Source organism: Denticeps clupeoides, unplaced genomic scaffold (assembly GCF_900700375.1).
Source record: "Denticeps clupeoides unplaced genomic scaffold, fDenClu1.1, whole genome shotgun sequence".
In the NCBI taxonomy this organism is placed as follows: domain Eukaryota; kingdom Metazoa; phylum Chordata; class Actinopteri; order Clupeiformes; family Denticipitidae; genus Denticeps; species Denticeps clupeoides.
In genome coordinates this window covers 24,565-43,382 of record NW_021629727.1, presented here as the reverse complement: position 1 = coordinate 43,382, position 18,818 = coordinate 24,565, and the positions used below count along the sequence as shown (strand labels likewise).

General features: G+C 40.8%; 1 protein-coding gene across 2 annotated transcripts in view; it reads left to right on the top strand.

Moving 5' to 3' along the window:
• The first annotated feature begins 245 nt into the window (after positions 1 to 245).
• LOC114772855 (myosin-16-like) overlaps positions 246 to 18,818 on the top strand; it is a 27,840-nt gene continuing 9,267 nt past the window's right edge. For both annotated transcript variants that reach the window (XM_028965573.1, XM_028965572.1), the window contains exons 1-16: positions 246 to 438; positions 3,268 to 3,354; positions 3,528 to 3,590; positions 3,694 to 3,785; positions 4,311 to 4,401; positions 7,887 to 7,943; positions 12,773 to 12,859; positions 13,189 to 13,434; positions 13,600 to 13,717; positions 13,983 to 14,110; positions 14,293 to 14,489; positions 14,784 to 14,916; positions 15,437 to 15,653; positions 16,345 to 16,481; positions 17,695 to 17,798; positions 17,896 to 18,088. In XM_028965573.1, coding sequence (XP_028821406.1) covers positions 322 to 438; positions 3,268 to 3,354; positions 3,528 to 3,590; positions 3,694 to 3,785; positions 4,311 to 4,401; positions 7,887 to 7,943; positions 12,773 to 12,859; positions 13,189 to 13,434; positions 13,600 to 13,717; positions 13,983 to 14,110; positions 14,293 to 14,489; positions 14,784 to 14,916; positions 15,437 to 15,653; positions 16,345 to 16,481; positions 17,695 to 17,798; positions 17,896 to 18,088 — 2,067 coding nt within the window. In that variant the 5' untranslated portion in view covers positions 246 to 321. The remainder of the gene's footprint in view (positions 439 to 3,267; positions 3,355 to 3,527; positions 3,591 to 3,693; positions 3,786 to 4,310; positions 4,402 to 7,886; positions 7,944 to 12,772; positions 12,860 to 13,188; positions 13,435 to 13,599; positions 13,718 to 13,982; positions 14,111 to 14,292; positions 14,490 to 14,783; positions 14,917 to 15,436; positions 15,654 to 16,344; positions 16,482 to 17,694; positions 17,799 to 17,895; positions 18,089 to 18,818) is intronic.

Sequence of the window (18,818 nt, the reverse complement as noted above, 5' to 3'; positions counted from 1 at the left end):
TGTTCACAATCTGTAGGCAGAAGCTCTCTGTTTAATTACAATTGAGAAGAAGAGACACTTTTGACAAAGTTCGTTGTATTTTGGTTGAGAAATGACAATGCAGCCCACACTGTCTGCAGATCAGTACAGTAGACATATCTGCTGTGGGGAGGGGGGTCCTGGGAAACTGGAGCTTCGGTTCGTGTGCCAAGGCCAGTGTTATGAGACGGCTCTGTACTGAGGAAAAGCACACAAGATGAAATCATAGCCGCTAACCCAAGGCATGCCGAAGTGGGAACCAGCTCTGGTGCGGAGAACTCAGGCCTTCAGAGATAAGGAGGAATGCCTTTCTGCCATCAGCAGGGCCACGCCCTCACAGATGTACCTCTGCAGGAATCTGAAGCAGAGGAGCTGGATTGGGATAGCTTTGGTACAACCCTGGACCACGGTGGGACAGCTGTGGGTAACTATTCTTATGTATGTGACGGAGTTGGTTTAGCTTCAGAAGTGCATTAGAGTTCAAAGCCCTCTGCTTCATTTTAGTTAGTTTAGTTTAGTAGGGAAGGTTTCTCCATTGTCTAAAGTATTATAGAATAATAGTTGTTGTTATTTGCTGAAAATGCCATGTTGTCTCTTTAAAAAATCATGTAGTTTTTAAGGTTTTATTAATTCTTATGACCCTGACATACAATGGCATTTCTAGTTTAAGCAGGTGACCTGGTACCAAAACATGAAAGTGATGAATGAGGTCATGGTGATACACAACGAAATGTGTCCTCTGCATTTAACCTGTCACTTTGGCAGTGTGTGGGGACGATGTGTGTGCCTAGTGGTAGTAGCCTAGTGGGTAACACACCCGCCTATGAACCAGAAGACCCAGGTTCAAATCCCACTTACTTCCATTGTACTACTACCATTACTACCTGAGCAAGACACTTAACCCTAAGTTGCTCCAGGGGGACTGTCCCTGTAAATACTGATTGTAAGTCGCTCTGGATAAGGGCGTCTGATAAATGCTGTAAATAGTTTGGGATTTGAACCGGAAGCCTTCCGATTATGGATCTGCTTCCTTACTCACTAGGCCACCACTGCCCCATTTTGATTTGCTGATTAATCTTGCATGTTATCTGTTTTACCTGCAAACTAATGGCAAGCAATTTTGTTTAACATGTGTTTGCAGTTATTAAGTAATATTTGCTTGCATGTAATAATTTGACACTTGACTACTGGCACATATACTCTGTTCAAGACCCTCTGGCTTATATAAATGTCTGTATTTCCATTTTTGTATGACAGACAGCACAGTCGTCATTGTACTTTGCTGATTTTCCCTATTTCAGCATTCCACCAAATATTTCTGGTTTTGTGGTAGTTTGATGTTACACATCACATGCAGATGCATGGAATATCACATAAACCTACACAAGAGACACCACAACATCAAACGTTAATATTTTGTGCATGATTCATGATTCATGAGGTGAAATTGCGGCCCTCTGTTTACCGAAAGACAGAAGACAGACAGAAGCTTTCATGCAGAAAAATGTTCCACATCATAAATTCACAAAAGTATGTGGTGGTCTCATGTCAAGATTTTTAAGTAACGCTGGGTAATGAAATGAGTAATGAAATGAGTAATGAAATGTCACAGAGAATTGGATTTCAGCATTTGGGAAAAAAATGCAATCTATGAAACTGATTTCCGTATTTACTTTCGCTTCTCTAATGATAGAAATATGTCAAATTAAAACAAATGCTGCTGGCCAAACATCTGAGGCACACGTTCACTATGCACTTGTTGAAGAAAAATGTGTCAGTTCTTCCACTGAAAACCGCAGTTGCTTAATCTCCAGTCGGTCACAGGTTCGTTTGGGGTGCTTGTTGCCACAGCAAGTGATGGATTTAGAGTTCTGGGTAATGGATTAGCAGCCATTATTGGTTGCCATAACTGTAATGCAGTAACATGGTTACTTTCCAAAGGCTGAACCATGAAAAAAAGTTTTTTTTGTCTAAATACACAATGTCACACACAACGTCATGAAATATATATATATATATACACATACACACACACACACACACACACACACACACGCATACATATATAAATAAAAATAACATGTTATATAATATAACAGATTAAAATATTTTTTTAATTTTGCCTGAGTGTACCAAAGAACTAGGGTCATATATAGAATATTATCGTATATGTAGAAGTACAGTTGGGTGGGTAATGTTGCAAAATGCAATACATTTATTACATGCATGGGTCCACATGATGCCAATGTTGCTTTTTTCTCTTTTCTTTTGGAATGTTCAAGGACAATGTCCTAGACATCAACAGTAATGAACACAAAGAGTCCTCTGGATTTACATAAATAGATAAAACAACTGCTTGGTCCTGTTCTGTATGTTTTTGTTGGTGCGTAAAAAAGTTTAAAGGGGAGCAGAGAAATGATTGACAGCTGTCACGCCCTCCTCATTCTGGATAATTCAAAATTGCGCATCATTGATGATCATGGTCCTTTCTTGTTTATTGCTTCTATTACTAGCAAACAAGCCCCATGCTTTATGCAAAAATTGTGCTCAAGTCTCTGATATGTACATAAATTACCAATACAGGAAATACTTCAGTTGCATCTTGATTCTTATAATATAATGTTGACAGGAATAATTTTAGGGTAAAAGTGCCTCCACACATAAACAAGCACTTCAGCTTAATAGACAGTCAGCATGTTTCAACACATGAACCCTGTAGAATTTGCCCGTATTTGTTCATCTTTGATGTCAAGAGGAAGAAGATGAGTCACAGTTGTTTTAGGCAGGGAAACGGAAACGTATGGAGGCTGTCTGACAGCTCAACATCTTCAGTGGTGCAAACGAGGTGAAGAACTAGGAATGTCATTAAACGATTTGGAAATAACAGTTGGTTTAAATAGGTTTTTTTCAGGCTTATTACATGATTATAAGTCACAAACGTCTTGAAAGCAGCGACCTTGACTCTCCTGTTGACTCTCCTCTCATAATGAATATTTCTTATTCATTACTCACAAATGTAAATATTTTCCAACAATGGTAATGTCCAAATGCCAGATATCTGGAGAACAATCTTGAGAACTTAGGAAAAGAAAATGAAAATCCTGCTCTTTTTTTCACTCACAGTTATGCCAGGTCTGCAATGTGGAACATCTATTAAATGTCATGAAAGGTTCCCTTTTACACCTTGCAGGACTCCACAAATATAACACTGCTTAACCTGCAAAACCTGTAAACTTTGTTTCTCTGTAGACATCAGCATTGAGTGCAAGGAGGCTTTTGGAGGAGGAGCTGGAGAACCAGGAACCAGTGAAGACACTGCAGCAAAAGTCAAGCCAGGTCTGATAGAGCAGAACTGAAATTCAGGCTCTTCATGATACCTACTGTGAAATGGCTGATCGATGTGAATGGAAATATTGTTCCCTTAGAGAATAGAGAATAATATTCATTATGCTAGTCATGATGTTGGCTGAATGATGAATATGGTTTTGGGCCCTCATTTTACCCTTTAGACTGCAATGGAAGACCTGAGGCATGAACAAGACAAGAAAGAGCTTCTAGTTCACCCTGAAAATGCAAGTCTGCTTTCCTTTCTCAACTCGTCTGCTAGGTCTTATGGCACATCATCTTGCATGGTGTTTTGTCCCACACTTTCAATTGGACTTTCTTTTGGAACAGGAGAGGAACATCAAGGGTTGGAGGAGAGTGGATGGGGCAAACCTCGGCCAGGTGGAGAGGGTGAGGGCCAGCCTGGAGGATGCCATCAAGAGGTGTGTGAGGATCCAGACCTGAGGTCTCATCAGCATCTCAGAAGTCCTTTAACAATTCCAAGAATCTGCTGCTTGGACAGATCCTCCTTATTCTTTAGGAATTCCATTTTACTACATGAAATGTGTGCATAGGTCACAGGCATCGTGACCCCTGGAACACCCCTGGTCTCTGTTTAAGAAAGAAACAATGCTACTTCTGCTACTACAATGCTATTACAGATACACAACAGATACACCGCCATATTAAAGAGGTTTTATGCAGGTGACAGGCTGAACAACATCTCCTCTTTTCCAGTCACTGTGAAACACTGCAGCACGACACATGCTGACACAATGCAAGGTTTCCTCTGCTTTTAAGCCCTCACCCTTGGTGAGCAGCGGGCAGCCATGATTAAGGGTCCGCTTCTTTACCCGCTAGGCCCACCACTGCTCCACTGGAGAGGTGGTGGTGTGCTGTCTGATGGCTGTACCGTGTAGCTGGAGCGTCACATCACCTCCTCTCTCTGTTCTCCCCCCTGCTGGCAGGAGGGATGCGGAGATCAGCACAGCCGGCATGCAGCTGGAGGCCAAGCAGGAGCAGAATGCCGGCCTGCAGAGGATGGTCGAGAAGCTGGAGGTGAGGCTGGGAGGTGGGTGGCTGGTCCGGGGGGAAGGGGACCACACACAGTCGCTCGAAACCCAAAACACACAGTGGATTTTAACCCCCGCAGTGTGAGAACTTTCATGTGCATTCATGTTGACTACAGGGAAAACGGTGCAATAAAAAGTATATATTTAGTTTATGTGCCTTAAGGAAAAAAACCTGCAGTGTACAGACCTACTTGAAAATGCAGTGATCTAAGCACATTATTTGTTAATCCAATATTAAACCAGATATTAGGATCAGTTCAAAGAACAAAGACTGAAAACAGAACAGAATAACAGTGAATAAAATAATTCCATTACATGTTATTATTTGTGGTACGTTTCCTCCAGCTATCCCACACCCCAACAAATGCTATGGTGGCTCTATCAGGTATCAATAATAGCAATAATAATAACAATAACAATGATACTATTAACTGTTATGGCAAATATGAATAATAATATGAATACACATGTGCACACACCCACACACACACACACACACATACAGTCGTAATCAGTCTGGGGGGGAGGAACCTGTAGTAGAGTAACTGAAAATAAATAAATAAACAAACAAACAAACCAATACATGCTCATGACTCGGCATGTAACACAGTAAGAAATAAATATGCACTAGAAGCACCAAGCTATTGTGTAGATTATTGTGTGGGACTGAGGGAGGAGTTGTACAGTCTAGTGGTGGTGGGTAGGAAGGATCTTCTGTGGCGTCCAGTGGAGCACTTAAAGCTGGTTGGTCTGTGTCCAAAAAGTACTTTTGTGTGTGTGTGTGTGTGTCCGTGTCTAGGTTTAGATGGATCACACCCTTGGCTGGAGGAGTAAAACACCTCAAAAGTCCTTTTGTGTCTCTGAGTCTGTGGGTTGTTGAATGGGTGGTGATATATTAAGGGAGATGCACAATTTCCGATTTTCTCCCCCTGTTGTATTCCTCAGACAGTGAGAGAGTTGTGTGCTCCTACTCACACACCAGCAACAAGAGACTGTAAAAAAAACTCACAACATGTTCCTCTGGAACACACAATCTGTGTATGTTCCATCAGAAAATTCCACCTCTCCACAGACCAGGAAGAAAATTAAACTCATGAATCAGGGATGAAACTCCATCACATGCTCAATGCACCCTGGGAAAAAAATGGACATTGCCAGTTGACTGCTGGACATCTGCGTGCCATAAAATTCTTCATTTGTGCTAAATCAAATCGATTCAAATTGCAGTAACTGTATTGTGCAGAACGCATGGCAAATTGAGATTATGAATTATGAATTTGTTGGTTATGAGTCAGTGAGGGGCTTTGACGATTTTCTGCACTGTCCTCAGACACCGCACCGCATGTCTCACCGCACTACTTGTGGTTTTCTGTAAAAGTAAAAAAAATGGAGAAAGAAGAATTGTGAAAATGAAACCATAGCTCCATTATTTAGAATAAACTACTTAGGATGAAAACATTGTGAAGGGTGCATATTGTGCTTTTTAACCAAGGATCTGTGTATTTGTGTGTGTGTGTGTGTGTGTGTGTGTGTGTGAGGTAAATTGCAAAGAGGCTACCAAGTTAGGCTCCCCATACGCAACAAAAAATAGTTCTCAATATATTATGCGACTCATAATAAATTGAGAAAACTTATTTCTCAATATATGATATTTTGTGTGTATTCATATATTGAGAATTGTATATAGTAATATATGTTGATGTATTTTATAATACTATATTTCATATGTAAGGAATATATAAATATAAAGAAATAGGATATAATGGAATTAGTGACATTTTCATATTTCATAAAATTATTATATATTAATAATATATTAAATACATATATTAGAAAAATGAGATTAAATGAGATTATATTTTGCAAACTGTATATGGGGAATTTATTTTGAAAATAATTGAAATATATTGAAATATATTTACCATTGTTTTGCAATATAATTTCTAGTATATAGCAATATACGTTTGTTTCATAAGGGTCAGTCCTCCTGTGTGCATGTCTCTGTGTGTGGTGTGTGTGCATGTTCATTTGGGATAATTTTGTCATTTTTTAACACCATGGCTGTCCTCTCAGCTGAGGTCCTGCAGTGGTACGTGAGTCCTGTCCCTTTTACAGCGGTGTCGCGGCTCTTCTTTCTCGATCTTCACTTTCTTTAGATGCTTTGTGTGTGTGTGTCTGTGTGATTATGTGTTGCTCAGTATTATGGCTGTGTGTGAGGACCTGTGGCATTGTTCTGAGGTCGTGCGTGTGTTTCTGTGTTAGTGTTTATGTTACCGGATGTCTCGCAGCAGTGAGGCTTGTCAGACACAACCAGATACAGAAGTGATAAACCGCTCTCTGGCCGCAGGCGTCTCATCTCATAAGCCATTTTTTCAGTGAAAATTTTCTACTGACAGACGGGACTCTGACTCAGACGGGAATAGGTGAACAAAAAAAATGTTAAATATGTCAATGCCTTTTTTACGAGGTGTCAGTCTCTTACAGTACAGGCAGTAAAATGGATAATTTAGTGTTTATATTTCACCACAGTTATGCAGCCCTCATATAATATCAGAAATATCAAATATCAAGTACATGAATGGTCAAACGGTCCCATTTACAAGTGCTCTGCAAGACATCACTACTTGTTCATTGTTCATTGAATGATCTTGCCAACTGACATGTAATCAGAATCAGAATAAGAAAACTTTATTGATCCCAGAGGAAATTGCTTATTGATTATAGTCTGTTTGGCCCGTTGCAAGAGTCCAGCTAATGCCATGTCGGGTGAAGGAGGGACAGGCGCATGACATGGGTGAAAAATGGGGGTATTTTAAATGAACAAAAGAAATGGCATATGGGCTGAAAACTAAACACGAGAAGTCACACTGCACACAAATGGTGAAAGATGGATCCTAATCACCCTGCTTGTAAACCCGAAGCACCCATGGGTGATTAGAACTCAACTGTCCATGTGTTCCACCTGGTACGCCAAGGTTACTCTGGAATTACATTTCATAAGAGATTGTAGCTGCTGATGTTTCTTCATTTGTGCTAATTTTTAATAAATGTGTGATCAATTGTTAACTGTCTTGGCAACCACTCACTGTCGTTTTGTATAGGTCGTCCATCTATATTTCCAAAAACTGAATTTCACAGTCAATGCATCATAAATTGTAATTACAATTTCTGAACATTTAAATGCACCATTAGTTCAAACCTGGTGTTCAGGCTGATTTAGAGGAATTACAGCAGGTGACAATATCTCACGACATCATCATGCTGAAGTGTTTCTTCAGTTGATTCCATCTTTACCAGTAACAGTGTCATTAAACTGTTTTGGCCTGGCATTTGAACTGGTTATTGTCCAAACAGCCATACATTGCAAAAACCTGCTGTGTACTGGTTTTCCACTGAACACAACCTTCACTCCACCAAAGCTCACCACTGACAATTTCTTATGAATGTATCCCCCTTTCTCTCTCTTGACAGGCTCGTATTGAGGAGCTGGAGGAGGAATTGGAGGCAGAACGCGTCATGAGAGCTAAGGTGAATTTGGTTAAAAGCGTTTTTCTCTCGCTTGGATAAGAGGTTTTTCGAGATGAATGACAGCTGAATGGATGGATGAAGGGAGATCATCATCTAAAACTGAACTAATGTTCATTCCAGTGCACGCAACCTTGGAATAACTATAGACAACCAACTGTCCTTCTTGACTTGCATCACCAATCTTTCCCGCTCATGTAGATTCCTTCTCTACAATATCAGACGGTTCCGCCCTTATCTATCAAAAGAGGCCACCTAGATACTGGTGCAGTCCCTAGTAATCTCACGACTGGATTACTGTAACTCCCTTCTAATAGGTCTACTTCTGAATTGAAATGGCCCCTAGATGGTGGAATGAACTTCCCCTCGATGTCAGAACAGCACAGTTGCTACTCTAATATTTTCATACGGCAGCTTAAGAATTCTTAGACTTATTAGCAACTTACTTATAGTCTGACTTATTCAGAAAAACTACAACAGAGTGAAAAAAGTCATTTGCCTTGATAGTTGGGGTCTTAGTGAAGAGAATTGATTAACTCATTGATGCTAACATACATGCACGTTGTAAATCACTCTGAATAAGGGCGTCTGCCAAATGCAATTAATGTAAATGAGATAGCATTCCACACCTTCTTCAGACTGTCCCAAGTATCTTTAACACCAGGTCACAGTGGACCCATTGGTGTTCCGCCGAGCCCTAACACTCTCGTGTGCAACCTGGGTGCATTAATGAAGCATGTTTGTAGAACAGGCGGGACTAGCGGATAGGGTGACACGGCTCTGAGCTCTGTTTGCTGAGTTTTACCTTCACCTGGGTGGCATTCCTAATCCTGGAGCAGGTTGTGGAACTCAAGCCCAGGCATGAGTTTATCTCCACGAGACCCCACTCTACCACCCACCCCCCTCAGGCACCTCTCATACACTCACATGGCTCATTGTGCCGCTGGCAGATAAGATCGGCGATCTTCTTCCCCGGCCCTTCTCAAGTTGGTCTGAAACTGGGAGAGGAATGTTGTTGAGGACAGAAGTGAAACGACTATGACAGATTACCTGGCTTGTTGGAAAATTTGCTCACCTTTTTAAAATCCCTGTTTTGTTCAGAAAAACACTGATTTTGAGTGAAAGCAGTGACAGAATTACATGAAATGGAATTTCAGACTGACAGACACATATGCAATGCTCAGACATTAAGCAGATTAACGAGGTTGCTATTCAGTTACATATGTATGGTTTAACGAAAAGGATGTGTTATGAAGTGCATCCGCAGGATATACAGTTGTGATCTTTAGTGAATTAAGAATGATTTAAAGTAGTGCTGCACGATTAATCTAATCGCAATCGTAATCGCGATTTCAGTCTGTGCGATTACATGAACGCAAAAAGCTGCGATTTAAATGATTAGTACATGGATTGGATCGGATATGTTGCCGATCCATTCTCTCATTCTCTCAAAGTTTGCGAGCTGACTGAAGTCTCACTCAGTCGGATGTGACGTGTTTGGTCACATGACTTTCGATTCGGAGGCATATGGTTAGACGGCGCATGACGCGCTGCATCGTACGTCAACGTTGCCGCCATATTGCAACAGGCTCTGCTGTGGCGTGAAGCATATACATGCCTATGGAGAGAAGTGCATAAAAATTGGGGCTGTATAAACCGCTGTACGCTCCAAAGCAGATCCCGAGGGATTACATTTCATAGGTAAGGCTGGACAATTGTTTTGAATATATTTGGCCATTATAAAATCCTGTTTTATAAGTCTTAACCTTAGCTAAGCTAGGCTAAGGTAGCGAAGCTATGCATTCCTGTGTTCAAGTCAGCCTCCAAACAACGTTTTGGCTAAACGTAGGCATTAACTATTTAGACTGTTCTTAGCTGTTTAGTTAACTTTTCTCAAACTTTGAAGGTTTCCTAAAGAAATTCACCTCAGTTTACAAATCTTAACCTTAGCTAAGCTAGCAAAGCTATGCATCCCTGTGTTCAAGTCAGCCTCCAAACAACGTTTTGGTTAAACGTAAGAACTATAATACGGGATTTTATAATGGTCAAATATAATCAAAACAGTTGTTTAGCCTTACCAGGGTTTGTCGTTCGACAGTAATGTAAAAGAGTTTTTGTGATTATTTAATTTAGTAGAATATTGTATTTTGAAAGCACTGGGCATTTCAGGTTGTTATAAGTAGTTTGTATGTTTCACTTTGAAATTAAACATTTCACTATTAGTATGCGACTTTTCATTGATGTACAAGCAAGTGTCCTTTATCACATCGCAATCGCATATCGCAATATTGATCTCAACAATCGCAATATGTCTTTTTCCCCCAAATCGTGCAGCCCTAATTTAAAGCATGGGAAAAACTGGGAAAGATATTGGATTTCGGAAGAACAATCTTCTCAATAGAAGAAACAGTGAGATTGAAAACATTGCCACATTCAATATGCAATGTGTGGCCACAATATGCCAAGTGAGTTAAGATTTACCTTGATGGGTATATGGGTAATGTGACAGTAAAGTTCATGTTTGAGCGTGTTTGATGGGTATATCAGGGTAAAAAGGGAAGTGGATGAAATGATTTCTTTCCTGATGCAATGGACATATTTCAAGTTTACAGTGCCAGGATTCTTTGCTCTCCTAACTCTAGAATGAATGGTTAAGGGCACATGCTCACACATGGATTGTTCAGTAGAGAGTATCAACCTTAACTCCAGCCAATGAGTGCAAAAATCTTTTTCAGTGTTACTGTAGTACCTGTCTGAAATGTCCTTTGTGTGGTGGAACACTGCCAAAGGTATTCCTGAGTTTCCGCCTACTTGCTTTCAGGAAGACTGGTTGGCACAGGGCCCACCTAACCTTCTTCTCAAGTGGTGTACACATGCTCAAACATGAACTTTACTGTCACATAGTGCAATTTAAGAGGCTCAGGATATATATACAGTACAGGCCAAATGTTTGGACACACCTTCTCATTCAATGTGTTTTCTTTATTTTCATGACCATTTACATTGGTAGATTCTTGGGCCTCCACAGTCACCGGACTAGAATATAAAACATGTTTTCAGTTATTACACCTTTTTTGTTAAGTACATAACTCCACATGTGTTCATTGTTTGGTGCCTTCAGTGAGAATCTACCAATGTAAATGGTCATGAAAATAAAGAAAACACATTGAATGAGAAGGTGTGTCCAAACTTTTGGCCTGTACTGTGTGTGTGCGCATATTTATAGTTTTCTTAGTCTGAATATGTTCAAGTTCAAGTTCAGTTCATTTATAGAGTAGTGTCACGATGGCTGGACATGGCGAGGAAGCAGGACACATACGCACAACGTCACGAGACAGGGGAAACTAATGCATAGTAGACAAGACAAGGGAAACATCACCAGACAATGACACAACAGGGCAGCTTTACACACTCATATAATTATACACAGGTCAAAACGATCAGGGAACATTACACATGACTAACATGAAACTACGGGCAGAACTCCAGACCCGGAGTAACCCCTGCCGGACCGGATCATGACAAGCACCTTTAAACAACCAGTTGACCAAGGTGCTGTACAAGGTAATGTGTACATAAAATGAACAGCTAAGAACAAATACAAATGAATAAATCATTTACAACATAAAATAATAAAACCATAAAAGCAGATCATAAAGCAACAGAACATAACCACAGGACATAAAACAATAAACGTAGTAAAACGGATGGTCAAGAGCTGCAGATGTGGAGGAGGTCACAGACGTTCTGAGGTGCTGACCCGTTTAGAGCTTTAAAAACATTGAAGTGAGGCCAGAAATGTGCTTGCTTGCCAGTGAGCAGATGAGCCGCTGCATTCTGCACTAGTTGCAGCTAATGGGTTAAGGACTGACCAATACCAGGGTATAATGAATTACCGTAATCCAGCCGTGAGGTGATAAATGCATAACCTTTGACCTTGGATGTAGTCCTTAATTGATAAAAACTAGTTTTTATGATTGAGGACACTTGTCGTATGGATGGTTTAAGATATTGGGACAAGGGACCTAAAAATGCAGTGGGATCATCAGCCTTGTTATGTCTGAATAGGATAACTTCAGTCTTGTTGTCATTAAAATTTAAATTTATTTTGCTCATCCATGCTCTGTTCTCATTTAAGCACTCAGCAAGGGACCGGATAGAATCATTACTAATAGCTTTTAATGGCATGTAGATCTGGACATCATCTGCAAAGCAATGTTATGTTTTCTGAAAATTGACCCCAGTGGCAGTATGTAAATTAAAAATAAAATAGGGTCTAAAGTAGAGCCTTGGCGAACTCCAGACATGAGGGGAGCAGTAGCTGAGGCGGAGTCACCTACATGAATAGCGAAACTCCAATCAGTTAGGTATAATTGGAATATGCACATCATCAGACAGAAAAACTGAAAAATAATATTTTATATGAGAAAAGCTGTTGATACAAACAAAATGTTAAATGATATGAGAATAGAGTCTTCCTCTCTACACACATCATGTCATTGATTCATGAAAATTAGGGAAATTCTGCAATAAACTCTGTAGTTGAATCAATGGTAGTCTGCAAATGTTTTTTTTTTTATTTGTGTTGGTGCCTAAACTTTTGCACAGTACTGCAACTGTTTAACTGAAATGCAAATACATCTACATACATTTTTTCATGATCATTGATGGCTAAAAAGGCATCTATTGCTGGTATTTAGTGCAAAACAGAATGAAAAGTATATATATTTTTATTTTCGGAATTAAACACATAATAGAATGTTAGGAACATGTAAGGAATAAACATGCTGTTTGAACCACTGTGTAAGTGAGTGATTTCTGTGTGTGCTCAGGTAGAGAAACAGCGAACTGATTTGACACTTGAGCTTGACGACCTCACTGATCGTTTGGAGGAGGTGGGAGGAGCTACAACCTCCCAGGTGAGGGGACAGGTTCATTGTTAGAACACAATCTCAGGGTCTTGACCAAATCCAAATGATACGGATGATTTTTGGCTTTTTAACTGACTTTTGTAGTAGCCTAGTGAGTAAGACACTCACCTATAAACCAGAAGACCACAAAGTCACAGGTTAAAACCCCACTTACTAACGTTGTGTCCCTGAGCACTTAACCCCTGAGTGTCTCCAGGGGGACTACTGATTGTAAGTCGCTTTGGATAAGGGTAAATGTCGTAATTGTAAATGTAACCATCTAGTCTTCACTGAAGTAAATGAGATGTAAATCCAGAATCTCTCCCTCTCCTTGGCAGACGGAGGTAAATAAGAAGCAGGAAGTGGAGCTGCTGCGGCTGCGCTGGGAACTGGAGGAGTCGGTGCAGCAGTCAGAGGGTCTGATGTTAGCTCTGAAGAAGCGTCATGGAGACACCATGGCAGAGATGGGGGAGCAGTTTGAGGCACTGCAGAGGGCCCGGGCCAGGCTTGAGAAGGACAAACACAATCTGCAGCTGGAACTGGATGACCTGGCTGCCTCCTTGGACAACCTGCAGAAGGCCAAGGTGACTGTGACACTGCTCTCTAATCCACTGAAAATCCACTGAAGAGGTGGAGCCTTCATGGACTTGTTTTCCCAGAAAATCCCACAGATGCTCGATCAGACTGACCACAGGTATTACATTTTCTGAGCTGCAATCACTAATAACCTCATTCATCTCCAACTGCAGGCATCTACTGACTTCCAAATGAAAAAGCTGGAGGAGCAGCTGTCTGAGTCCAACTCCCGAAATGATGAGCTTCAGAGAACCCTCAGTGACTCTTTGGTGACCAAAAACCGTCTGACGGGTATAACTGTCTATTCAAACCAACTCCACTGCATGCTGGTGTGTTAAAGTATGGTAATGTTTCAGCCTCTAACCGGGCTCTAGTAGCAAAATTTGGAATGACGTCACATGCTCAACCAAAATGATGGACCTGGTACCTTGGAGAGAACATGTTGATGATGCTGTTCCCAAAGGTCTTTAATAAAGACACCTTGAGCCACCTTGAGCCGCTTTGATAGAGGAAGGCTTGTCGTGATCTGTCTGTGTGTCTGTGTGTGTGTCTGCAGCTGAAAATTCTGATGTTCGGCAACTGCTCCAGGAAGCAGAGAGCACGGCTGACCAGATGACGCGCTGTCGAGCTCAGCTCCACTCCCAGCACGAGGAGCTCCAGAAACAGCTTGAGGAGGAGGTCAAGGTGGGTCTGCATCTCGAAAGCAACGAACATACCAGACACGACCTTCATCCTTCATTTTCTTCTTCCAAAAGGGCATTTGTGGATTATTACAATGAATATGTAAATGTTGTGCCATTTCTTTCATACCAGGTGATGTATGAAAATAAAAAGGTGCATGTTTGTGTGTGTGTGTGTGTGTATAGAGTAAAGCTGCAGTTAGCAGTAATGTGTTAGCGCTACAGCAAGAGTGTGAGAATCTCCGGGAACAACTGGAGGAGGAGCAGGAGAGTAAGGCAGAGCTACAGCGTCTCGTCTCCAAACTCAACAGTGACGTCACACACTGGAGGAGCCGCCACGAGGCCGATGACCTGCAGCACTCAGACGAGCTTGAAGAGGCCAAGTACTATACATATTTTAACTACATCATTATTTTACTAGCAAGCCAGCATTAGACACCATGAACATGACCAATTCAATTATCCTCAGGGTATTCAAATCTTGGGTAAGTTTCAGAAGCGTGAACAATCCTGATTGTTGTAAATTATAAAAGTGCCTTGTTAGTTGGCTTTGCTGCCACATTTTCCAAAAAGTTGGTGTTAACTTGCATTTGTAAGAATCTCCATTTTGATAATTTTCATGTTTTTTTTGGTGACCAGGCTTCTCTCTCTTGTCTTGGTGTGTTTGCTCTATGCAGAAAGAAGATGACTAGTCGTCTACAGGAGGCTGAGGAGACACTGGAAGCCACCCAAGCCAAGTGCTCCAGCCTGGAGAAGAGCAAGCAGAGGCTGCATATTGAGGTGGAGGAGTTGGTCATTGACCTGGAGAAGGTGGGGCCACAACAAGACACACCCTTTTTCTTAAGGGGTGTTTATAGTAGGGGAGAGAACGATTTGCCAAATTGCCAAATTTAGTCCTTTTACCGTCTATTGTGGTAAAACTGAACCTTATTATACTGTATAATCATGTGCTGGGCTTGCTGTGCATCATAATGACAGTCACTTTACTTGCAAAGGTGCATTTGCTTTTCCTTTCTTTCTTTATCATCAGTCCCCTTTAGTCAAGTGAACTTTTAGCTAAAATTAAGGAGAAATATGAAAAATATGAAATAAAAAAAAAAAAAAAGCACTCTGCTGGATAAACCTGAACTTCAAATAATTACTAATATCAAAGTAAACCAAATCATAAGAACTGGAAAGAACAATCACATTCCAAAATAAAGGTAGTGTCAGATTTTACATTTTACGTTATTACAACATAGTTATGCTAGTGTAAGTATTAATTAATAATAGATTGCTCTGTTTTCATGGTAAGTGTGCTCAATATGACATGCTGCTCTACTCTTTGCAGGCAAACAGTGTAGCTTTATCTCTGGATAAAAAGCAGCACGTGCTGGAGAAGCAGCTCCATGACTGGAAGCAGCGGGGTGAGGACCTGAAGCAGGAGGTTGAGGGCTGTAAGAAGGAGAGCCGGCAAATCGCTGCAGAGCTCTTCAAGCTCAAAACTGTCCATGAAGAAGCACTGGAGCAGACAGAGGCCCTGCGCAGAGAGAACAGGACACACCAGGGTGGGATCTTGCACCCACACACACACACACACACACACACACACACGCAGAGCTCATGCAGCTCTTACACACTGACCTTTATGATGTGAATGAAACCGTCATGTACGTCATGTAATATTGTAATATTGTTGATGAATAAATTCCAGACTACATATGGTTTACAAAATAAAAATCTATACTAAAATGTCTCATTTTCGATAACGAAAACGAGATGAGATGTTTAATTGCTTTATTATTTTTACCTTTCTTAACAATGAAGTGAAAAATAAAACAGAATGTGTGTTGAATAACATGGGGAGAAATGCGGTCGAAGCTAACAATGATATAATAATAAGATAACCTTGTTTAAAATATGATATATGTATGACCATTTCAAGAAAATAATATTATATTGACTGGGTTAATAATATCTAAAACTAGATTAAAATCAGTTTTTGTTGACTAAAACGGTTAATTGTGACTAAAATAACACTAAAATTTTAGTTGACTGAAACTTGACTAGACTGAAATGAGTATGTGACTAAAACCTATACAAATTTTAATGACAGCTTGACGCAAAGACTAGACTAAAACAAAAAAAATTAAGACCGGCCAACAAAACCAACCATTGGTTGGAGAAAAGTGTGCCAAATCAGACGGTATTTCTCTCTGTGTAAATGTGTGTTTCTCTGTATCTGTTTCTCTGTGTTAGAGGAGATTGCTGACCTCACTGAGCAGCTCTCTGATGGGGGGAAGAGCGTCCATGAGCTGCAGAAGATGAAGAAGAAGATGGAAATGGAAAAGGAGGAGCTGCAGGCATCTCTGGAGGAGTCGGAGGCTGCTTTAGAGGTGAACAACCCTCAACCGACCACACTGTCACTCGTCACATGTTCAGAGCTGTGAAGGCGTACCAGTAGTTGACAGTAAAGTGAGTAAACTCAGATTAGTTCATAGGGCTCGGTTTTAGGTAGATCTTTGCATGCAGCAGCTTAATTCAATTAGAGTGAATATGCGGTCTCTTGCTCTTACAGTGTAAATCAAAGGGGAAAAATCTCTGCCCAGAGACCCTGATCCAGTTGTGGTCCAGTTTTATATACATGGAGGAGTAGCTTTACTGTCAACTGTATTATTTGGGTGTGTTAACTAGACTGAAAGTTTATAAGATATATTATTGATATCTCTGTTAAGGATAATCAGATTTTTTACTGAGACGTGTTTTCTATCAGATTTTCATAATCAAGTAACCCCATCTAATGGGGCAGTGGTGGGTAAGAATGCGGATCCATTATTGGAAGGCTGCAGGTTCAAATCCCGAACCAACAAGGTGACACTAAAGTCCCCTTGACCAGCGGTGTGGGGATGGGTTAAAAGCAGAGGACACATTTTGTAGTGTCACTGTTTGCTGTGCTGTGTTTCACAATGACTGTCACTTCACTTCCTTAAATGTCACCAGCAGTTCTTGTTAGGGCTTGTATATTTATTTGAACGTTTTCATCTGAAGAACACAAACACATTGCATATGCTTGTAACAGAGTGAGTTCGGTGTGCTGGGACATGTTGTCATTCATTCACTGAGGTGAAAAGAGTGTTTGAATGATGTTTAGATTTTGGAAGTGTAAAAAAGCCTCCCAGGCAGCGCTGTAAATTATCACAGTCCACTGGGTGCTGTAGATCCCTGCCAGTGATAAAGGCAGTCAGACTGATGAATGACTTGAGACTTAAAGGAAACAAGTTTGTACACTTGTGCTAAGGTTCGTGAAATATGCATATCTGACAATATTTTATCTGAACATTGGACATAAAGTATTGAATTGGACATGAAGAGAATTTACAGATTTACTAAATTCCTTCAGCCTTGCCTCCTAATCTCTGTAAATAGACAGGAATCTTGTCAAGTTCAGCTGTCTGGGCCTGAGGGACTTGTTTTTGCTCTCACCTCTCCCACACAATGACTGGGGAGGGGGGCTGACTGAGTGAGGAGGTGAAGAGGCTGCTGTTCCTAAGCCGCTGGACAAATGGAAGCTGGTAAGAAGGTGGTGACACTTTTTGGGGTTTCACCCAGGCTGAAGAGACAAAGGTGTTACGGCTTCAGCTGGAGCTCTCTCAGGCCAAAGGGGATATAGAGCGCAGGCTACAAGAGAAGGAGGAGGAGCTTGAGGCTGCAAGGTACCTGATGACCTTATCTAGCCCACAACTACCTCTTCATGCAACGTGTCCGGCCTTAAACACGTACTTACATAATGAGCCCGTTTATCTCTCCAAGAAAAAGCCACCAGAGGGCGGTAGAGTCCCTGCAGGCCAGCCTGGATGTGGAGGTCAAAGGGCGTACAGAGGGTGCGAGGTTGAAGAAGAAGATGGAGAGCGAGCTGAATGATGCCGAGCTGCAGGTGGAGCTGCTGAACAAAACCAACGCTGAACTGGTGAAGACGGGAAAGAAGGCGCAGCAGCAGATAAAGGTGATGCTACTTCTGTTCTATTCTGTTCTTTCATTCATTCATCTCAGCTTTTGGGTCCAGTCAATAAATTAGCCTAAATATTAATTTACATTTCATGGCTTTTTTCAGTAAAATCAGTAGTTACAGGGACAGTGTCTTGCTCAGGGACGTAGTTGTAGTAAGTAGTGTTTGAACCTGGGACTTTGTAGTCTTCTGGTTTATAGGCAAGTGTCTAACTCACTCGCTGCTAACACTCCATTCTATTTAAATATACATTTAAATTTGCTTTTTGTTAAAATAAGATAAATTAAGAATATCTAAGGATTATTTAAATACAATATATTCTAGAATCAATAATTGAATCATTAATAGATCTACAGTAACAAAATTTACCATCATTTTTGTACATATTCAAGTTTATATAGTATTGGACTATGTAAATAGTGGACATTCTAGATGGAATTGAAGAGAGACCTGTGAAAGACGGAAATTTTAGGCAGCAGGTAAACAGTCATAAACGTACGCAGTTGTGCTCAAGCTATAAAAATGACACTTGTCAGGATTTGTGAGGGTTTAACAAAAAACAGATTGTGATGCACGTCAACTGGGTCAAAGTAAAGTTGGGAGTGAAATCTTGGAGGCAAGCGGTGCCTACACAGTAATATTTTTGGTTGATTTTAATGTAGTGGCTGATTGGTTCGGCCCCGATAAATCTATTACTTGAACTTTGGACCTAATAGCAGGCCTGGCA